General features: G+C 57.8%; 1 protein-coding gene across 3 annotated transcripts in view; it reads right to left on the bottom strand.

Annotated features, from left to right (window-relative positions):
- LOC144931035 (uncharacterized) overlaps positions 1-19,634 on the bottom strand; it is an 85,712-nt gene that overhangs the window by 19,351 nt on the left and 46,727 nt on the right. For all 3 annotated transcript variants that reach the window (XM_078854916.1, XM_078854918.1, XM_078854917.1), the window contains exon 3: positions 1,455-2,007. In XM_078854916.1, coding sequence (XP_078711042.1) covers positions 1,455-2,007 — 553 coding nt within the window. The remainder of the gene's footprint in view (positions 1-1,454; positions 2,008-19,634) is intronic.

Raw genomic sequence — 19,634 nt, 5'->3', positions numbered from 1 at the left:
ACGCGCGTGCAAATGAACAGAGACAAAGACATCCACACACACCCATTCACACGGATACGCCCGCTCACGCGCGCTCCCTCGCGCACCGCTCAGCGTTTGAACGCCGCCCAGGGTTGTGTCGGCGGCGAGGATCGTGAAAATGAATCGATCGGCCGCTTGCCCCGCTCGCCGCGGCACTAATTCAGTCGATGCGTTATTAACGAGCGCGGTCGGTCGTTACCGAGGGGGCGACTCGCTCCGTCGTCGCGGTCCCTCCACCGCGGTCGCTCGTTCTGTTTGCAGGTGCGACGGTGTCACGCCCGCCTGCCCGCCCGCCCGCTTCCCCGCTCCCCTGCCCGCCCCCCGCTCCCCTGCCCGCCTGCCTGCCCGCCCCGCCCGCCTGCCCACCCGCCTGCCTGCCTGCTCCCCCGCTCCCCTGCCCGCCCGCTCGTGTGGGAAAGGAAGTCCAGTTCCAGTGGCTTCTCTGCTCGCCCGCTCGCACGCGGCCCGCCCCGCAATGGCTCAAGGCCCGAGCGGCGCCCGCGATTTTAATTCCTGAAACGACTGCAACGCACATTCCCCGCACCTTGGCACGGGAGTTGTTATTCTTTCCTTGGCGGTCGCCAGCGAAAATAAAACAAAGCCGAGCGACGGATTCTCCGAATGCGCCGGGGTCGTACGTGCGGTAAACAAAGAATGTTACCCACCACCCCCCCCCTCACGTCCCCCTCCCCTCAGAATCCCTCCCCTGCACCCCCACCCATCTCTCCACCAAGACCGATAGAGTGGACGAGGAGGAAGAGAAGGAGGAAGCATGAGAGCAGAGAGGAGTGACAGCGAAGCATCAACAACAGATGGGTTACGATGGCAATCACCAGCCGGTGGTGGTGGTGGAAGCGGCGAGTGGACCGAGTGGCATTCGGGGCTGGACGGGAGAAAGCGGAGGAAGAAGAGCCCCCCCCCTTTCCCTCCCCCCACGACCCCTTCCACACCTCCCACAGAAAAGTCAGCAAAGACGAATCCAGTCAACTTTTCCACGGTGAGTTTTCGGTGGGAAACACGAGGCTGGAACATCGGCAAACCGCTGACCAAACACATCAGCAGCGGCTCGGCGCGGTGTGGAAAAACACACGGCAGTGGTGAGCGGCGCACCGCACGGCGGAACGCACCACCCCGGCCACCTGCACGCTCGGATCTCCCTCCCAACGAGCCCCACGGACCTCCAAACCCTCGCAGTCTCCTGCAACCCCCACCCCCCACAACCCACCCCCCACCCCCTGTTCCATTTCGTGGCTCCTTCGCGCGTTGCTCTTCCTGCCACGCTGCCCTCCCCCCACCCCGCCCCCACCCCGCCCCCACCACCCCACATCCTTCCCATCCTCCTACTCCGCACCCCCAACAACACTCTGGCTCGTTCACCCCCTTTCCCACTGCCACCGCCGCCGCCGCCGCCGCGGCGCGCAAGCGAACCTCACCTCCGTGCGTCTCGTGCCACACGATGCCCTCGAGGCTCACGCTGGTGCCCGGCTCGCAGGGCCCGAGGCTCTCGGGCTCCGTCAGGGTCCCCGCCTCGCACGTGTTCACGCCGACGGAGCGGCGCCGGCCGGAGGCGGCCGCCGACAACGCCACCGCGGGCGCCGGCGAAACTCCCTGCAGCCCCGGCAGCCCCGGCGCTATCGTCAATCCGGCAGCTGTCCCCGCCGACGCCGGCGCGGCGGCGCCGGGATTCGCGGCGCCGCCGCCGGATCCGGACGTCGTCGCCGCCGAAACCTCTTCAGCGTCCTCGTCGGGTGCCTCGACTTTGACCTCCGACCCCCGCACAGGGGTCAGCATCGGGGTCGCCGCGGGGCACGGGGTCGCGGGGGGCGGCTTGCCCTGAGTCCCCTGCGCCGCCGAGAGCACCAGCGTCGTGGGTAATGAGGGCGACGAGGAGCACAGAGACGACGATGACGACGATGACGACGAGGACGACGAGGACGACGAGGATGACGACGACGAAGCGGTGGAGGCCGGGAGCCCGAGGTCAACCTGAGGAACAGGGGCCAGAGGAAGGTGTCAGCGATTTTAATCCAATCGATCACTCAAGCGATCAGTCAATCGTCTCATCCAGCACGCTGCAGGTCACAACACGCCCACCCCCACCCACCCACTCACCAACTCAATCACCCACTCACTCACTCACCCATTCCCTCGCTCGCCACACGAGATAACAACGCTTCTCTTTCTGCTTCTTCCCACACACTGCTCCACTCTGGGATCCCCTGCCATCACCATCGCCGGCATCTCTCTTTCATGAGAACCGTTGCTCAATTCATGGGCCAGTGCTCAGAATCTTACGTAAAAAAACAAAGTCAGGAAATCAACCAATCAACAATCACAAAATCAATGAAGTAATCAAATGATCAAACCCACTCAAATCATCTCGGATATCGACTGAGGCGGACACTTCAAGCGGCGCACCCATCTCAGCGAAATGTAAAACCGAGATATGTGACAGATTTAGCCGGCGTTTGACAAAATTAAATCCTCTGCTTCGCGTCCATTCGTCCGTCGGTAGCGCTCACATCGCAACGCGGGCATCTCAGAGCGCCTGGCCGCCACAGTAAAACATATTAAACGAGGCCGTAGCTTTTTTTTCCTGCCTCGTCCTTTAATTTGTGTCCCCGCGTGGCCTCCGCTCCGAGCGAGAGTCTCCTTGAGTCGCCGCCCACCGAGAAGGAGAGGTAATGAAGGACTTTGGACCGCGATGGCCTTTTGCCCCGTGGCGTCCTATCGGCGGCACGGCGAGCGTCGTCCGCGTCGCGCCGGCCGTCCCGGTTACGTCGTTGGCCGAATCGCTCCGAGCGTTGCCGAGGATGCGCCTGCCCGGCAGCTGCGGGCCCACCTCTACGAGGAATTTTTTTTTTACTTTACTTACGGACTTGCTACTCATTACGACGTGAAAAACCGGAAGGAAGCGATCGACGATTGATTTTCCGGGGTTAGGCCACGGAACACTCTGGGCCAAATTTGTGTAGAAAGACCCTCCACCATCCGACCGACGCAGCCGAATGAGTGTAATCGTCACTTGGCGTGTAGTTGTTTTTTAAACGCGCCAATTATTACCAATTCAGCTTGCCGTTTAGTTGATAATACGCTCGAGAATCGGATATTACACACGGTCCTTCAGTCACCCCAACTCCCTCTCTCATTCAGCCAGGTCGCAGGGCAGCAAATGCAATTTGAACATTACCCAATGTTCAATTTGGATTTTTAATCACAAAGAGTTTTTTGTTGTTGTAATTTATTTCACCAAGGGCTGTGGACCCTGGACAGGCAAGCCTAGGCCTGGACAGCCAAGGCAAGGCCTGAGCAGGCAAGACAAAGGCCGGCTGCTCGCCTCAATAAAACAATCGTCCAGGCTTTAGATGGAGCCGCATGCAGAGGTTACACGTACACACGCGCGCACACCCGCGTGCAGCATGGCGAGCGCCTATTCAGGGTCAGCTACGGCACGCGAGGGAGATGCAGGTCTTCTACCAAGAAGATAAAGATCCACCATGTAGTCGTATCGACCGTTGGGGCAAGTGCTGTTAGCGAGAGCCTATTAAAGCCATTAAGATGGTGTTGCCGTAGAAAGCACCACGCCCAGCCGCCTTCATCTCCCCAGTATCAAAGTCTACACACTGCACCAGGCACTCACTGCAGGCCGAGTTGAGCTCGACATCGGGGGGTCCCTAGGGTCAGTTCAGGTATCTGATGTTAGCCATCACTGGGAATCACACCCAGGTGTCCAGCATTGTAGCGCAGTGCCCTAACCACCGCACCACTGCTCCGAAGGACAAGCACTTACACACGCGCACGTGAACACAACCACCACGCACTCGCGCACGCACACAAACGACTAATGCAGGCGATTTCACACACGGCTCCCTTGGCGCTCAGATAACTTAACGGCAGCCCCTTACACGGCTCCATTAAAAACCCACAGCTCCCGTTACAGCCGCCCTCCCTCCTCCTTCCGTTAGCCCCCCACCCACCCCCACCCCCGCCGTCTCCACTGCTACCCTCCCCTCCGCGTGGCCGCGCTGCTTGCCGGCAGGGAGCTCTGGCTGCCGTCAGGATAAGCCACCGCCAAACTTGAGCGCTCGCCAGATGGGGGCGGCGGGGGGTGGGGGCGGCAGGGGGGAGGCAGCGTCAACGGCGGTGGCACACGCAAGCGCACACGTGCACGAGCACACGTGCACGCGCACGCAAAAAAAAGCCATGAAACAGAATTAAATAAGATCCAAGAGAGGGAAGAGGCCAGTTCGCCCCGTTTGAAGGCAGCAGGGGATGGTCTTGAAGTGGCGCCGACGGTGTGTCAAGACCGGCCTCTGTTCGTGAAGGACGCCACTGGGCAATTGGAGGCAGTCGCCCTCCAGCAAGAACAGCGGAAGGAGCCCACAACAACAAACGGAGCGCTGGGTGGATAAAACGCAGCAAGTTGGCACAGGAGAGAGCACAGGTGGTGCATTCGCCAGTCAGTTGACCCGTGGCAGCCGGGTCTGTCCTGTGACCTCCTGCCAGCAGCGAGTCCTTCCACACTCCACGTGGCCTTTTGCTGATACGGCAAAGCGCCGTGCACTCTCTCGTGGCGCTCTACTAAAGGGGGGCGTCGTTCGCTTTGACGGAGTCCTGTTACGGCGACCGCCGTTCGATCCCATCGAGGTATCTGAGCTAAAGTGATCCGCGTTCGCTTTCACGGGTGTGTTCATGAAAGCAAACGAGAGTTTCCTCCGGTACTGGAGGCGAGGTTGGTGCTTCACGCCAGGATGACGCTTTAAAAAAGAAAAACCCACATCGTCTCAAAAGCTCTAAAGAATCAAAAGCCATTCCAAGAACGGTATTCGACTGGAGGCAACCGGGTGGCCGGGTGGGCTTAAAGGTCAGAGCGCCGAGCCGGAACCTCCGAGATCCTGAGTTCGACTCTGGGTTTCAGCCGCCACACGTGATTCAACTAAGAACTAGAAACTATTTTTGCATTTTACCACGTAAGTCCCACTGAGCTATGTAGCTCTTTTTCAGAAGTGACCTGGCTACAAATGATAGCTCAACGAAGTGGCTTATCACGTGGAAATATATAGCAGACAAATACTCTCAATGCGTGACGTTGATTCTAAATGTCGAGGGGAAAAACCGGAGGATCCCGAGAAAAATCCACGCGACCACGGGGAGAGAGAGAGAGAGAGACACCGCAAACTCCAAATATACAGCAGCAGGCGTCAGGGTCGGGATAAAAAACCACGACCTCCTGTATACCAGGCGAGGTAGGCAACATCTCGCCACCAAGCTGGCGATCTCAGCCCGGCAGGGCAAAATCAAATCTCACGCTCGGCACACAACGCGCCGTCGAGCTGCGCGCGTAACAACCAAACAACGCGCAAGCGAATCGCGCGCTTCTCCCACCGTCGCCGCCGCCATCGCCGCCGTCGTCGTTACGCTGCGAGCGCTCCCGACCGGCCACGGCGCGGACAGAGCGCCATCCGGATAACATCACGGGGTTGTGGGTTGCCAAAAAGACACACACACAGACAGAAGACGTACTGTTCTAAAAACGCCTCTCCGCCGGTGTGTTTCAGTAGCGGATCGGAACGCGCCGAGACGTTCCTGCTGCGAGGCGACGTGCGCTCCTTTCAGGGGTGGGGGGGGGGCGACGTCCCGCCAGGTGTGGCGAGCGTACTCGGCGGACCGAGATCGCGAGACGCCACCGCCGACATGAGCGTGCTATTGTCTGCGACGCACCTGGCTCGCGAGGGTCGCTCGAAGTAAAAAAAAAAGACGTAAATATATAAAATAATAATAGTCACCATCATAGAAGGTAAAAATGTATTAAAGAAACCCTCGCACAAGCCGCGGATTCCATCGCGGACATTTTCCTCGATCGCGCCAGGTGCCCCCAGCTCTCCCCCAGCCCTCCCCAGCCCTCCCAGAGCCCTCCCCCAGCCCTCCCCAGCCCTCCCCCAGCCCTCCCCCAGCCCTCACGGAGCCCTCCCCAGCCCTCCCCCAGCCCTCCCCCAGCCCTCCCCAGCCCTCCCCCAGCCCTCCCCCAGCCCTCCCGGAGCCCTCCCCAGCCCTCCCACAGCCCTCCCCCAGCCCTCCCCAGCCCTCCTCCAGCCTTCCCCAGCCCTCCTCCAGCTCTCAGCAGCAGCAGCAGCTACAGCTACTGCTGCTGCTGAGAGGCAGTGCTGTCAGCGGCCGCCTATTGTCAGGGCGTCATCTCAGCAGACTTTGTCCCGAGTCGACGGGCCAGGGGAATTATTTCCACAGCCGCGATTCACCACATCCGCGATACCTTGCGGCTCTCGCGCGGATACGAGTTGCCTTCCGCCCACACTGGCCTCGTGGGTGCCCCTTACCCTAGCTCCCTCACCCACCCCGGGCTCACCAGTGCGGTGAAGTATGGTCAAACAACCCTTCATGGCCAACTCGGCGTTTGCCGTGGCCGGGAATCGAACTCGGCTGCGCACGGCTTCACAGAGCGCGCGCTCATCGCCGTGCCGATCGCCGCGCCGCCCCTCCGGCACCGTTCATTATCGCGCGCTGATATTTCGCGCCGCGCTTCCTTTGTTTGCGCCTCTGGGCTCCCAGCTGCCGCGGGATGCGGCGTACGAGCGTGCGGGGCCCCTGCACGCATGGGCGGACGTGCGCGCAATGTGCGTCCGTCCGTCCCGTAGTACGAACGGCGGACGTGAAATAGCTTTCCGGGTCGTTCCGTTCGATCGGCTGCTCTCGCATAACCGGCCCAGCACAGGCTGCGGCTGATAGATGGACAGTGAGTGGGACGGAGAGACAGGGAAAGAGAGAGGGGTGGACAAGCACAGGGGCAAAACACAGCAAGATAGATATATAGATGAATACGGAGATGGGCCGAGTAATATTCGAGACGTGGAGAGACAGAGAGACGGGCAACGGGTGAATATAAATGTTGACAAAAACAGACACGGAGCGATATGGGGCTCAGAGCTTGACAACGAGAGAGAGGGACATGGATGGGAATTCAAATACAGAGAGAGAAAGAGAGACACAGCGAGACACCGAGGGAGAACAAAAAGACACAAAAGAGGCCGATGTGGGAGAGCGCAACATGCCGCGCGCTAAAGAGTGCGAGAGAGGGGCAGAGGCAGAGACACGGAGGGGAGCGGAGATGCAAGTCAGATCGTGTCTACGCACACACGCAGCCGCGCATATATTTTTAATTTCACAAACGTAAGAGAAGTGCCCTTGTGAGGACATCGAAGAGCAGTGAGAGCGAGAGAGAGAGAGCGAGAGAGCGAGCGAGAGAGAGTGTGCGCGAGCGAGCGAGCGGAAACACTTAGTATGTGAGCGGCGTGCGTGCACGCGAGCTGTCGCACTCGCTCAGAGAGAGGAGGAGAGACGGTGCGGCGCGGCGGCGGGGATGACAGAGGGGGTGGGAGTGATGATGGCGGTGGTGGTGGTAGTCGTGGTGGTGGCTGTGTTAGTGGCGGTGGAAGAGGGAAAGAGTCAAGGGAGACGGTGGGGGTTGGGAAGGGTAAGTGTGGGCTTCCACATGTTTGGCACGAGTAGTGGCTGTGGTTGTGGAGGTGCAGGCGGTGTTGGCGGTGCGGAGGATCGTGCCCCTCCAAGAGACCTTTAACGAGCGCGGTGCGATGATCCGCTTCGATCTCGCGACACGACCTGGAGAGCCGCCCTCTCCGAGGACGCACAGGGCCCACCCTAGCGCCGGTTTTGCGCGAACGGCGAGAAATCGAACCAAGGGCGTGTGATCGGAGCTCACCGGGCCGGTATCGATTCACCCACCGATCAGTTAGAAGCTGTAAAAACCGAGGGCAAAAGTCAGACTGAGGTCCAAAGGAACGAATGAAGCGGAAGCACGAGGCCCGGCGACGGCGGGGGGACCGTGCAAGCGGGAGGGAGAAACCGGAGACAAAGAAAACACGTCCCCCGTTCTCGAATCAAATCGCGATTAAACTATTTTTTATTTTACCAGGTAAGGCGCCACTGAGCGATGCGGGTCTTGTTCAGAAGTGACCTGGCCCCAAACGATAGCTCAACCAAGTGGCTTACCAGCGAGTGGAAATTCAAAGCAGCCAAACACTCTAAAAGCGTGAAGTTGATTCTACTTGTCTGGGGAAAAACCAGAGGACCCGGAGAAAAATCCACACGACCATGGGCAGAGAGACACGCAAACTCCAAATATACAGCAGGCATCGTCAGGGTCGGAATGGAACCCACGACCTCCTGTATACCAGGCGAGGTAGTTAACATCTCGCCACCGCGGCACCCCGAAGCGGCTCATCGGAATCGACGCCAGCCCATCCACCCCCCACCCCCCCCGAGCGTTTTGTCTCTCTCGTGCGGCGCCAACGCTGCTCCGTGTCCGAAGGCTCCTCGCTCGTCACCGCGCTCGTCCTGCTGGCGTGTGGCGCTCGCGTTTCTCGGTGTTGCTATTTGGTTTTTAAAAAAATTCTATGTTAAATGTGACTTTGGTAAAAAAAAAAATGTCCCTCTCTTTCCCATCGATTGGAGCGGCCTAAATCAATCCGCTCATTAAAGTGTGATTCATCCCATCAGCGAGCCGCCGGCACGGTGCTCCACCCGCCCGCCCACTGAGCATCACATCTCCATCTCACGTACCGCGCACGCACGCACGCACGCACGCGTATTTATACATAAAACGCCACGGAGGCCGCCCCGGGGAATCACTTATACGCCGCGACGTCGCGGAACAAATCTTCCGGGCACCCAATTACGGCATTCGGGGGGTTTAAAACCAACAAAACACCTGCCAGCAATCACGGCTGTCAGCCCCAGCGCCGGCCCCACCGTCTCCCCGCCCGCTGGTGCCGGTGGCCGATCCATCTTGGCCCCGCCGCGGCGGCGACGGCGGCCGTGGCAGAATCGGATTTTTTTAAAATGTATACTGGAGGAAATCCGATGAGCGACGAAGCTGTTTTTCACAGATGTCCAGGACATCGCGCTAGCGGCCGGCTCGACGGCCGAATGGCAAACCGCGGGGGGTTATTCTCTAAAAGTGTTAGCGTTGGGAGCGGGGGTTTGTCTCATGCCTGAATTTCTTGTTCGTTAGTTTCTGTCCTCCGCAGTATAATTCCCACTGCGCAATCGGCGTCACGTCACGAGATGAAGAATCCAATTGGGAATCTTTGCAGCGCAGCGCAACGCCCTCCGTGTGTTCGAGAAGCTGAGATCACAGAACGACTTCTGAGATCGCGCCCAGTGACCTCTTGTTCACACACAGCACGGTCTTACACGCGTTGCTACAGGGACATTTTTGTAAGCCAAAGGGATGTAGCTTTTAAACTTCGCAGAGCTGACATTGAGCCAGCAATAAACCAAATTAAATGCGTTGTTTTTTCCGTGCAGTATATATGTATGTATGTTGAAATTCTTTCGCACCGTACGTGGTGGGCCAACCATGCGAATCGGTGGTGCAGTGGTTGGTGACTGGGCCGAGACCCTAATCTCGCTACACTCGGGAACTGGGTTTAATCATGGGCGGCTGAAACCCGGATTCAAACCCAAGCCCTCAGCGGTGCCGGCTGGGCTCTTTGACCCGTGACCCATCCCGACCGCCTCCTGTTGCGCGGATTTTCAAGATTCTAATCTGGCCAGGTGGCTCTGCGGTTAGAGCACTTTGACTAACGAGCGGAAGGTTGCAAGTTCAAATCCCGGCTGTGGGGCCAACTGGGCCAACCATCCCCCCGGGGTCAATCGACTCAACCGCACATTCCGATAAGCAACGGTCGTGCCGTGCGCAGGCCGGACCCTGCCATGCTAATGTGGAATGCAAACTACCGTTTCGGGTTGTTACCGCATGTTCTTCTAACAACATGCGGAACAGCCCAAACACACGTGGAACAGCTCTTGCACTCATAGCCTGTCGGGAGACGTGAACAAGCGGCATACATTCCACATTACCGTGGCAGGGTTAAGCCCGTCTTTAACACACGGTAAAGATATACAGCGTGACCACACAATCCTACGTACGCAGCGCTGATGCCCAATCAATAATTTTTTCTGCCCCTTCTCTGACTTTCTTCGGATTGCACTACCGGCAGCGTCACACATCTCGTCCGTGCGAGGAGGGGGGGAGGAGGGGGGGATGAGGAGGGGATGATCACGCGTTACCATCTCGTCGAGCTAAAGAGTAAGCACACGCTCCGCTCGCCGGAGACGCCCGCGGCTCCCCGCACACGCGTGTGCGGGCGGGCGGTTGTCGCGGCGGCAAGAGCGGCGAAGGCGACGGACGGCAGCCTCGGAACGCGACATCGCCAGCGCCTCTGGACCGGTGCGGTTGCTTTAATGACAGCAATTATCACAGCCTGACCTCTCGCCATTTTAAACCACTTACTCTGAGCCGCTGTATTTCACTCGTGTGTGTGTGTGTGTTTTTCTGGTAACTTTAATCATTAATTGGATTAGGGAGAGGAATATATTATTTTCTCTACTTCCGAAAAAAATAAAAACACCTCCCCTCCCGCGCAGGAGCTGATAAATAGGAATCCACGCGCGCACGCACACATGCACGCACGCACGCGAACGCACGGAAGCAGCCATCACTCATTTGCATGTGTGCCATTAACCCAACCTGTAATTGAGAGCTTTATTCTAATGAGCTGTAATCAGCACATGCCAATTGGCCTCCTGTTAGTGCAATTACATGACTACGGGCACAACTAATACGGCAACACAAGGGCATGAGGCTTTCTCTCTCCCTCTGTCTCTCTCATCTCTCTCCTCTATCTCACTCCGCCACCCTCTCGCTACACCCACCGCTCTCTCCTCGTTTCTCTCGTCAGGCCAGCTGGTACAGCATGAGGCTGCCTCTCTCTCTCCCTCGCTCATGTACGCCCCCCCTCTCACCTTCAAGCATACACTCTCACTCACTCTCACCCACTGCTCTATCTCTCTCCACCACCCTCTCGCTACACCCACCGCTCTCTCCGTCTCTCTCGCCAGCCCAGCTGGTGTGGGTGTAATAATTCACCCCTTGCACAAATCAATGAATTGTCCCAAAGCAAGGTCAGGATTCAATTTAGGAATCATTCCGTTGTTTTGCCTTTCGCCATTCTCTCTGCGTGTGGAAGAAGCAATTGCGGTGGGGAAAAAAACGATGAACTCTGTCATAAATCCACTGGAGGGATGAAGGCCTCCCCATTCCGTATCGTTCGTGGGGGGGGCGGGGGGGGGCTTTGACCATACTTCTCCAAGCCAGGAATTGGACTCGGGCTGCTGGGTCCACGGACGCAGTGCGGGGATCATTGCACCACCGCTCCAGCCGCAGCAAACGAGGATTATAAACAGCTGACTGCGCTGCATGCGATGCAAGTCGATGCTTGCATCCAGACCCGTAAGAAGCGATTTCCGTCAATGGATATTCACATCTCCAGCACGCACATTCACATTAACACACGCTCATCTCCTGTCTAGACACCGCTTCCAGGTCAAGACGACATGAATTTGCGGGACCTTGTCAGCGAGCGTGTACGTGTGTGGCTGAGTGTCTAGATGTGTGGGGAGCGGTAGGGTAGCGGTCAGCGTGTAGCGCTACGAACCCGGAGATCAGAGTTCGATTCCCGCTCACGGCCACCACCAGTGACGATTATCTGAACCGGTCCTGGGCTTCCCCTAGGTCTACTCAGCTTCAAATGAGTACCTGGTGCGGTGTGTCAACATCGGCACTCGGGAGACAAAGGCGGCCGGGCGTGGTGCTGGCCACCCACCCCCTCCGTGTGCCGTGCCGGCCTTCATATGTGCTACTCGTGAACAGCACTTGCCCCTACAGTCTGTTAAGGCTATATGGGGGATCTTTGTCTCCGTGCGTATATGCGTATACGTGTGCACATGTAGTTAATGAGAAAACGTCAACCCCCAAAGCCAGTGAAGAAATACCGGTTCACAAACTGCTATTAAAGTCTCGGATGAAAACAATGCCTCCGTTAATTAAACGTTGAAAATCGCATCGTTTACGTCGCTGTTAACACCGCGACACGGACAAGAAAACCGCACTCCGCCCGCGAATCAATTTGCAGAGCGAGCGGTCGGCGGGTTTGATAATGAGACAGCCAGCTCGCGCCAAACACCCGCACGGCCGCCACGCAGCCCGTTGGCCACCGCGGCAACCGCACGGCGGATAGGGTACCAGCTACGGACAGGGTACCAGCTACGGACAGGGTACCAGCTACGGACAGGGTACCAGCTACGGACAGGGTACCAGCTACGGACAGGGTACCAGCTACGGACAGGGTACCAGCTACGGACAGGGAACCAGCTACGGACAGCGCCCGCCGGCACCGCCCAAGCGAGCCTGACAAACGGCCAGGCGTAGGCCGACAGGCAGGCGGACAGACACCCGGACGTCGCGTGCGCGCGCGCGCAGACCGACTGCCGCGGGGGGCCGGTGATTAAAATTGATGTCGGGGCGATGTGTCGCCATAACAATGTGGCATTCCGCGGTCTCGAGCGGACAAACGACGGCTGTTGCGGTTGCGCGTTTTGGAATCCGATCGCGCGGAGGAGAGGTTGGGTTCTGTTGCTCGATCACGCCAATCGTGGGACCGCTCTCGAGCAGCACGGCTCAGGAGTTTTAAATATACCCCCACCCAGCACCCCTAAGCAATGTTACCCTGACGGCGCTACCGGCGCTACCGGCGCCAAGTCAGGATCTCTCGCAGGGCAATGCAATTGCCCCGTGTGGTTTCCGCGCACGAGCGGACATCACAGAGACATCTTCCAGATCCCTGCAATTGACCCTTGGCTCCCGTACAAATGGGGCAGCACCACTTTCCCACCCACCCTGCTAACACGTGAACCCCGAAACATAAATGTTTTCTAATCTCAACCAAATTTGTGTTTTTTTACATTTTCTTTGCCCAGTCATTGGTGACCCCGGCTGAGACCATCACTACACTTGAGAACCCGGTTTAATCACCGGCGCCTGCCCGAATGCCAACCCAGATTATCGGACGCCTCAGGACTGCAGGGTTGTTACGGTGGCCCGGGAGCGGATATCCACGGTTCGAATCCGGGGTTTCGGCCGCCCATAATGAAACCGGTTGGCATTCAAGCGTCGGGAGCTTGATGGTCTCAGCACCGTCACAGATGACTGCACGCACGAAAGAGCCGCCTTGCCCTGGCGGTTGAGAGCGCCCCTCTGCGTGTTGTTACTCCTAAGTATTGTTATTACTACCGAAGCACCGTCGTCGTCATCACCATCATCATCATCATCACGACCGGCCATCGTCGTGGTTCGGCGCTTGTTTTCACGGCAGCGTTACGCGCGGGGGCCGTTACGAACGCGCCACTCTCAGTGGGGGGGGGGGGGTTAGTTAATGTAAACGAAAGGGATTTTTCTAAAAGTGGCGAAAAAATAATTAAGCTGCGGTGGTATTAATTCGTTGGCGCCGCACGCCCAGAAGAGCGCGGGACTAATTAAGGGACGTGAGCAATTACAGCGCCGCAAAAGTGCGTGACAATCTCACCGCGAGCGCGATGATTTGCTCCGCTCGGCTCGCTCCCCAGGCGGGATCGCTCGCTCGCTCGCCGCCCGCGAGACTCAGCCGCGAAGCCCGGCGCTCGGTGGAGCTGCGGCTGCTTGTAAATGAGACAGCGGGGGCCAGGGGACCGCTGAACGACGAGACCGTGGGACCAGCCACCCCTGAGTGGGACCACCAAAGAGGCCACTTCTAAATGAGGCCATGGGCCGGGTCGTCCCGGAATTAAAGCGCGTAGAGGCCACTTCTGATTGACACCTGAGCCAAAAGTCACGTATAGATCAAGACTGTGGGCCAAACAATGGAATTAGATGGTGGGCTACACTCGAGTGAGCCTAAGGCCATGTCGCCAGAGCCATTCGTGAGATACCACCGGCACCACCACAGACCCAGACACCGCTCCCACGCCAACGCCACACACGGCCCATGCCAAAACGAGACAACCGATGTCGCCGACCCTCAGCTGACAACAGGCGGGAGGCGCAGCTCCGACCAAACCGAATCAAACCATCAACTCCCGACACTTGAGAGAAACCGTTTCAGTCGCGGGCGGCTGAAACCAGGATTCAAACCGAGGATATATCCGCTGTCGGTGCTCCGAACCATCCCCGGCCCACTTCGTCTCAGGCGCCACGGCACGGAGCTACGCTGGGAACACTCCCCCCACCCTCCGTGCCCGCGTAATTGGACCGCGCGATCCAGGGATGCGAGCGAGGGACGTGAGCGAGGCGAGCGCAGCTGTGGCTAATTTGCACGGAGAGCGAGCGGGAGGGAGAGAGCTGGCGAGAGAGCTGGCGAGAGAGCTGGATGGGAAAGAGAGAGGTGGGGGAGATGGAGAGAGCACGGTCCTTTGTAGCGTGGCTATGGGGCTATTAGCGACAGAAAGCCGCGTGCGGGGACTGAGATAGAGGAGAGACTGAATGATTGAATGAAGTGAATGAGTTTGCGAGCGAATGAACGTGCGTAGTTCTGACCTGCCGCAGGCCCCATTGGAGGCAGCAGCGGTAGCGTCTGCTGCGTCCGTTATGCGAAGGCATAACAAGATGTCAAAACAGGGGTGACTAAAGCAACGGTGATTTGTGTTTTGTGGGTGGGAGCGTGCGTGCGCGCGTGCGTGTATGCAGAGGCGTAAGACAGAGTGTTTGTGTATGAGATAGAACAAGTGTGTGTGTATATAACAGTGAGACAGACATTTTGCGTAAGGGAGCGATTGGGAATGCATGTGTATGATTGAGTGTGTGTTTGATGGAGTGTGTGTGTGTGTGCGAGATCGTGCGGTAGTGTAGCGGTTGGCGCGCTGCGCTATAAACCTGGCGACACAGGTTCGATTCCCGCTCACGGCCAACACCAGTGACGATTATCTGAACCAGTCCTGGGCCTCCCCTAGGTCGACTCAGCCTTAAATGAGTACCTGGTGCGGTGTGTAAACATCGCCACTGGGGAGACAAAGACATTCGGGCGTGGTGCTGGCCACCCACCCCCTTGTGTACTGTTCCGGCCTTCATAGGTGCTCGCTGACAGCACTTGCCCCTACAGTTTGTTAAGGCTATACGGGGGATCTTTGTCTTTATCTTTGTACGGTGTAATATGAGGCCATTGAGTCTCAGGACTCTTTTTCTCCAGGAGGGTCCTGCAGTGGGATGCTCGGCCGTTTTATCAACGGGTCGTGACGTAGAGAGCTCTGTGAATGTCGCCTGATGATGCTCGGTGTAATTACTGGCGAAACGTCGTACTCCGATTGTAAATGTTGTGGATTTGCTCTCCAACACTACTCGTAACGAATTGGGACGTTCTATTTATGTGACAAAGCCTTACTAATTGGCTGCATCGGGTGGTGGCGGGTTTAACGACGCCACATTTATATTTACGCGATCTCACACAAACCCCTCCCCCCTCTATATTACGAAAGTGAATTTGACTGAAAAGACCTCCGTCAAAACGAACGTTCGCCACTTCAACAAACGGATCTCGAACGAAGGCGAATTCCGCTCGATCGAATGCACCGCTGCGGATGCTCCGAATCGACCGATCGCTGTGAAAACGAACTTTGGTGTCGTTCATCAACGGACCCCCCCCCCTCCGACAGCGACTGGGCATCGCTCGAGTGAGGAGAGGTCTGCATGAGGCGGTGGCTTTAAAGAGGGCTCGGGCACGTGCATCTCTCGGCTCGCGTAGGAGACATCCGCTCGCGCGAGTCCGCGTGGCAAGAGGCAACTCTCAGTGTCGAGGTAACGTTGCAATTAGATCCACAAACAGGCGCCCCCAGCTCCTGCGTTTCCCAGACCCCCCACCCACGCTAACAACACACGATGGATTTCACCGCTAATTGGCAGACGGACAAGCGCGGGAGAGAGCGAGAGAGGGCAGGAGAGAGAGATTAAAGTGCGGAGAGGGGAGCGACAGAAGAGATCGGTGAGAGCGGATAGAGGGGATGAGGGTGCCGAGAGAGAAAAGGGAGCGCGGAAGAGCAGAGGGATTAGAGAGAGAGAGGATATAACGGAGATTGAGGAGAGCAGGAAGAGACAGCAGGCGAGGGAAGAGACTGCAAAGAGGAAGGGGAAGACAGAGGGGAGAGGAGAGGGTGTCGTGTGTATGCCTGTCCTTGTGTCCACGTTTGTGTGCACGTGTCACAGTGTACACGCACACATTTGTTGGTGTGCTTGCATGCGTGTGTTTGTGAAACCGGCTGCCGTGTGTGTGTGTGCGCGTGAGCGTGTGTTTGTGAAACCGGCTAAGTGGGTGAGAGGCGCGGTGTAACAACAGTACGAGCGGGGTGGCGGTGGGCCCGCGCGCCTGATTGATGGGGTGACCACTTAGCCTAATGTTTACATTAATATGCAAACGCGAGCTCCCGTTACCCCCCAAACCACCCCGATTCCGGGCACAAGAGCCGTGGGGGGCGGAGGGAGGAACTGCGGAGCAGCAGCAGCAGCGATGCACTCTCTGATTAAATTGATTTCGCTCGGTGTTCTGTCCCGCCTGTTGAAAGGAGGAGGAGGGTTGGTCGATGCCAAAATCCACACGTCCTATCCGTGACCTTGGTGGAAATTCCACATTTCCACTCGGGACAGACGCGGGCGAACCACGCACGATGTCAATCGTAAAGCAACCGCCGCAACACCACCAAGTGGCGGTGACGTCGCCACGGTGATTGTGCCATGCTGGGTGCACTTTGAGGCCACGTGAAAGCGTCGAAGGCTCGCTGCTGGCAGGGGGTGACAGGACAGACCCAGGTGGTGCCATGGGTTGACCGACTGAGACGACTGGCAGATGCACCAACTGTGCTCTGCGCTGTGCCAACTTGCTGCGTTTAAGCCGCCCGAGGCTCTGCTCGTCAACTGGATATTCATAGAGACTACACACGCAGCAATAGCTGTACACACGAGACTAAGGCACCCCCCAATAGCGTTTCACAGACTACTGGAGAAAGTGCTGTACGTGAGCACCTATGAAGGTCGGCACGGCACACGAGGGGGTGGGCACACGAGGGGGTGGGTGGCCAACACCACGCCCAGCCGTCTTTGTATCCCCTAGTACTGTTTGCCGTGCACTTTCGTAGCATGGTGCGCTAACCACTTTGCCACCACTCTCCACACCATACCCACTCTACACACGTGAAATTCGCTTGCTGGGCACACACATCAGACACAAACAGTTGAAGCAAACTATGACTTTGTTCGATGAATAACCATGAAACAAAGCCGTGCGCGCTTTCAGATGCGCTTCTGTGGCCGTCTGGAACGCTCTCCCTTTTCGATATCAGGAAACCACTGGAGCTATGCACTTATCAATCATCTAGATAAAGAAAATAAAAATGTTCTGAACTGCTTTTTGTGTTTCGTTTGTTGTCCTTCCCCCACACCTCCGATTAGCGCGGTTGGCTACGTACGGTGCGAAAGAAGTTCAACGTGCAGTACATACGTAGCATGTGCTGGACACACACGAGACAAGCAAAGATTACCCCCCCCCCCAGGCAGCCTGACATAGGCCGTTGGGGCAAGGTGTTGTCAGTGGCAGCAGGATGGGGTGGCGAGGTGCGCGTTCCACGCACGCACACGACACAAAACAGCAGCAGCAGCAGCCGACAGCCGGAGACTCCATGCCCTCGGCCTCCTCCGTCCAGGATGTGTGTTGGGGACAAGGCGGGTGGCGCGGTGGTGACGCACGGGGGAGCGGGGTGAGGGCCACCCTCAATGAGTTATCGCCGCCCTTTCAGACCCCCAGGCGCCCGGGGCTCTGAGATAAGGGAGGGCCGGGCGGGGGGGGTCTCCATCACACCTGGCACGGTGCCTTGGGGGGACACGGGGGTCGGTGCGTGGGGGAGACAAACGTGGCCGGGGCCGGTGGGCTCCTGCGTTTTGCGCTGTGAACCAAGCCGGTGACCTGGGCCTCGATTCCCAGCCACGGCGAACGTCAGTGGCCGAGTGGGATCTGAACCAAATCGCGGGCTTCCCCCTTCACTGACTCGCACTCACCATAGTGGTGAAGTATGGTCAAACAACCTCGCGAACGACGCTGCGTGAGGAGGCTTTAATTCAGTGAGGATTGATGTAGCGCTGCCAATTATTAAATTAGTATACGAAACAAAGATAAAGATCCCGTGTAGCCTTTTTTTTTAACCAACTGCTGAGGCAAGTGCTGTTCACCTATTTATGGTGGCATGGCACACGAGTGGTGTGGCAGGGCCCCACTCCAAGCCACCTTTGTCTCCCCGGTGCTGATGCGCACACGCACACATCAGTGAACCCGCATAATACAACCGCAGTTCGCCACTCACGTGGCCGGACGTCACCACAGGCTCGGTGCTACTCCCATAAATGACACCCACACACACAATTAGACCAGCCAGTCGTGCGAGGTGTTGATCACATCCGCCACCTCGCCATGCAGAGGTTTCCAGCCTTAATAGGCGCTCGCTAACAGCCACTATCAGTGTCCGGGGGGGGGGGGGGTTCATGTCTCTGTCGGGACTAATGAAGCAGATTCGCTGGTAAGTCTTTGCTTTGGGAATCATCTCTCCTCCACCTCCCTCTCTCATCCCCCCTCTCTCCTCCTCCCTCTCTATTTTTTTTTAACTACGACAAGTGCTGCATCTGCACGCAGACCTTCTCGCAGTCCAACGGCCTCCGACGGGTAGCTCATAACTGCATGCAGAGCTCCCCGTCATCTGCCACCGAGCACACGGCCTCCTCCATCGCCCACTGCTCCTTGAAGGCCGGCACGGCGTGGGTCAGCCGCGCCGCATGGCGGAACTCCAGCCCACACACCCTGGGGCTCCGACCAGAGCGCGGAAGATGCCCCCAGGCTGCTGGCCGGACGTTTCCCCTCCAGGGCCACCTTCCTCGCCCTGTAAATGGCGAGCTTGGCATAGCCGACGAGCACGTTGACCAGCTCCTCCCTCTCTCCTCCACCTCCCTCTCACCTCCTCCACCTCCCTCTCTTCTCATCCTCCCTCCGCCTGCTGCTGCTGCTGCCGCCCCTGTGTTTGTTATTTTAAGTCGTCAGGCACCAATTAAGTGCGATCCTATCAGCTGCTTTGTTCGCTCTTCTCTCGGGCTCCAGACAAGGCCAGTCGGGGTCTTTTTTCTATTTTCGCCTCTCTCTCTTTTGTTTAATCCCGTCTCCCTTTGTAAACGCATGGAGCGGCCTCCCTCCCTCACCACCACCACCAACCACAACTCCCTCCACCCCCCATCACCCACGCGTACACTGCCTCTCAGCCTCCCACAATCTTCCACGCATACCCCCCCCTACCTCCTCTCTCTGCTCTCTCATCAACCTCCCCTCACCCGACCAGACCTCCCTCTCAGCTGGGGTCGCCACCTTTCCCAGCCACAGACAAGAACCCGGACATACGTCTCAGTCAACCTGTGCCTGTTAGCACGACTGCACCATCCCGGCAAGAGGGCGCGACACCCTTCAACACACCTCAATTACAATCGGAACATTTGTTTAGACGGTGCTGGAGGAATCCCGTGCGCTAGGAAGATCTTTTTCCCGGATCTCTGTACACATCCATTGCTGCTAGCAGCTCTACCACGGCGGTAGGTTGGCAGCGCCTACCCTCAGCTGCACACGAGATCTGAGTGTAACTGGGGCACGTTGTGGTTGTTAAGGGAATCTGATTCTTCTTCTGCCGTA

This window comes from Lampetra fluviatilis, chromosome 3 (genome assembly GCF_964198595.1).
Source record: "Lampetra fluviatilis chromosome 3, kcLamFluv1.1, whole genome shotgun sequence".
NCBI classification, from domain to species: Eukaryota; Metazoa; Chordata; class Hyperoartia; order Petromyzontiformes; family Petromyzontidae; genus Lampetra; species Lampetra fluviatilis.
The sequence above is the reverse complement of the archived record's forward strand: the minus strand, read 5'-3'. Positions and strand labels throughout refer to the sequence as shown.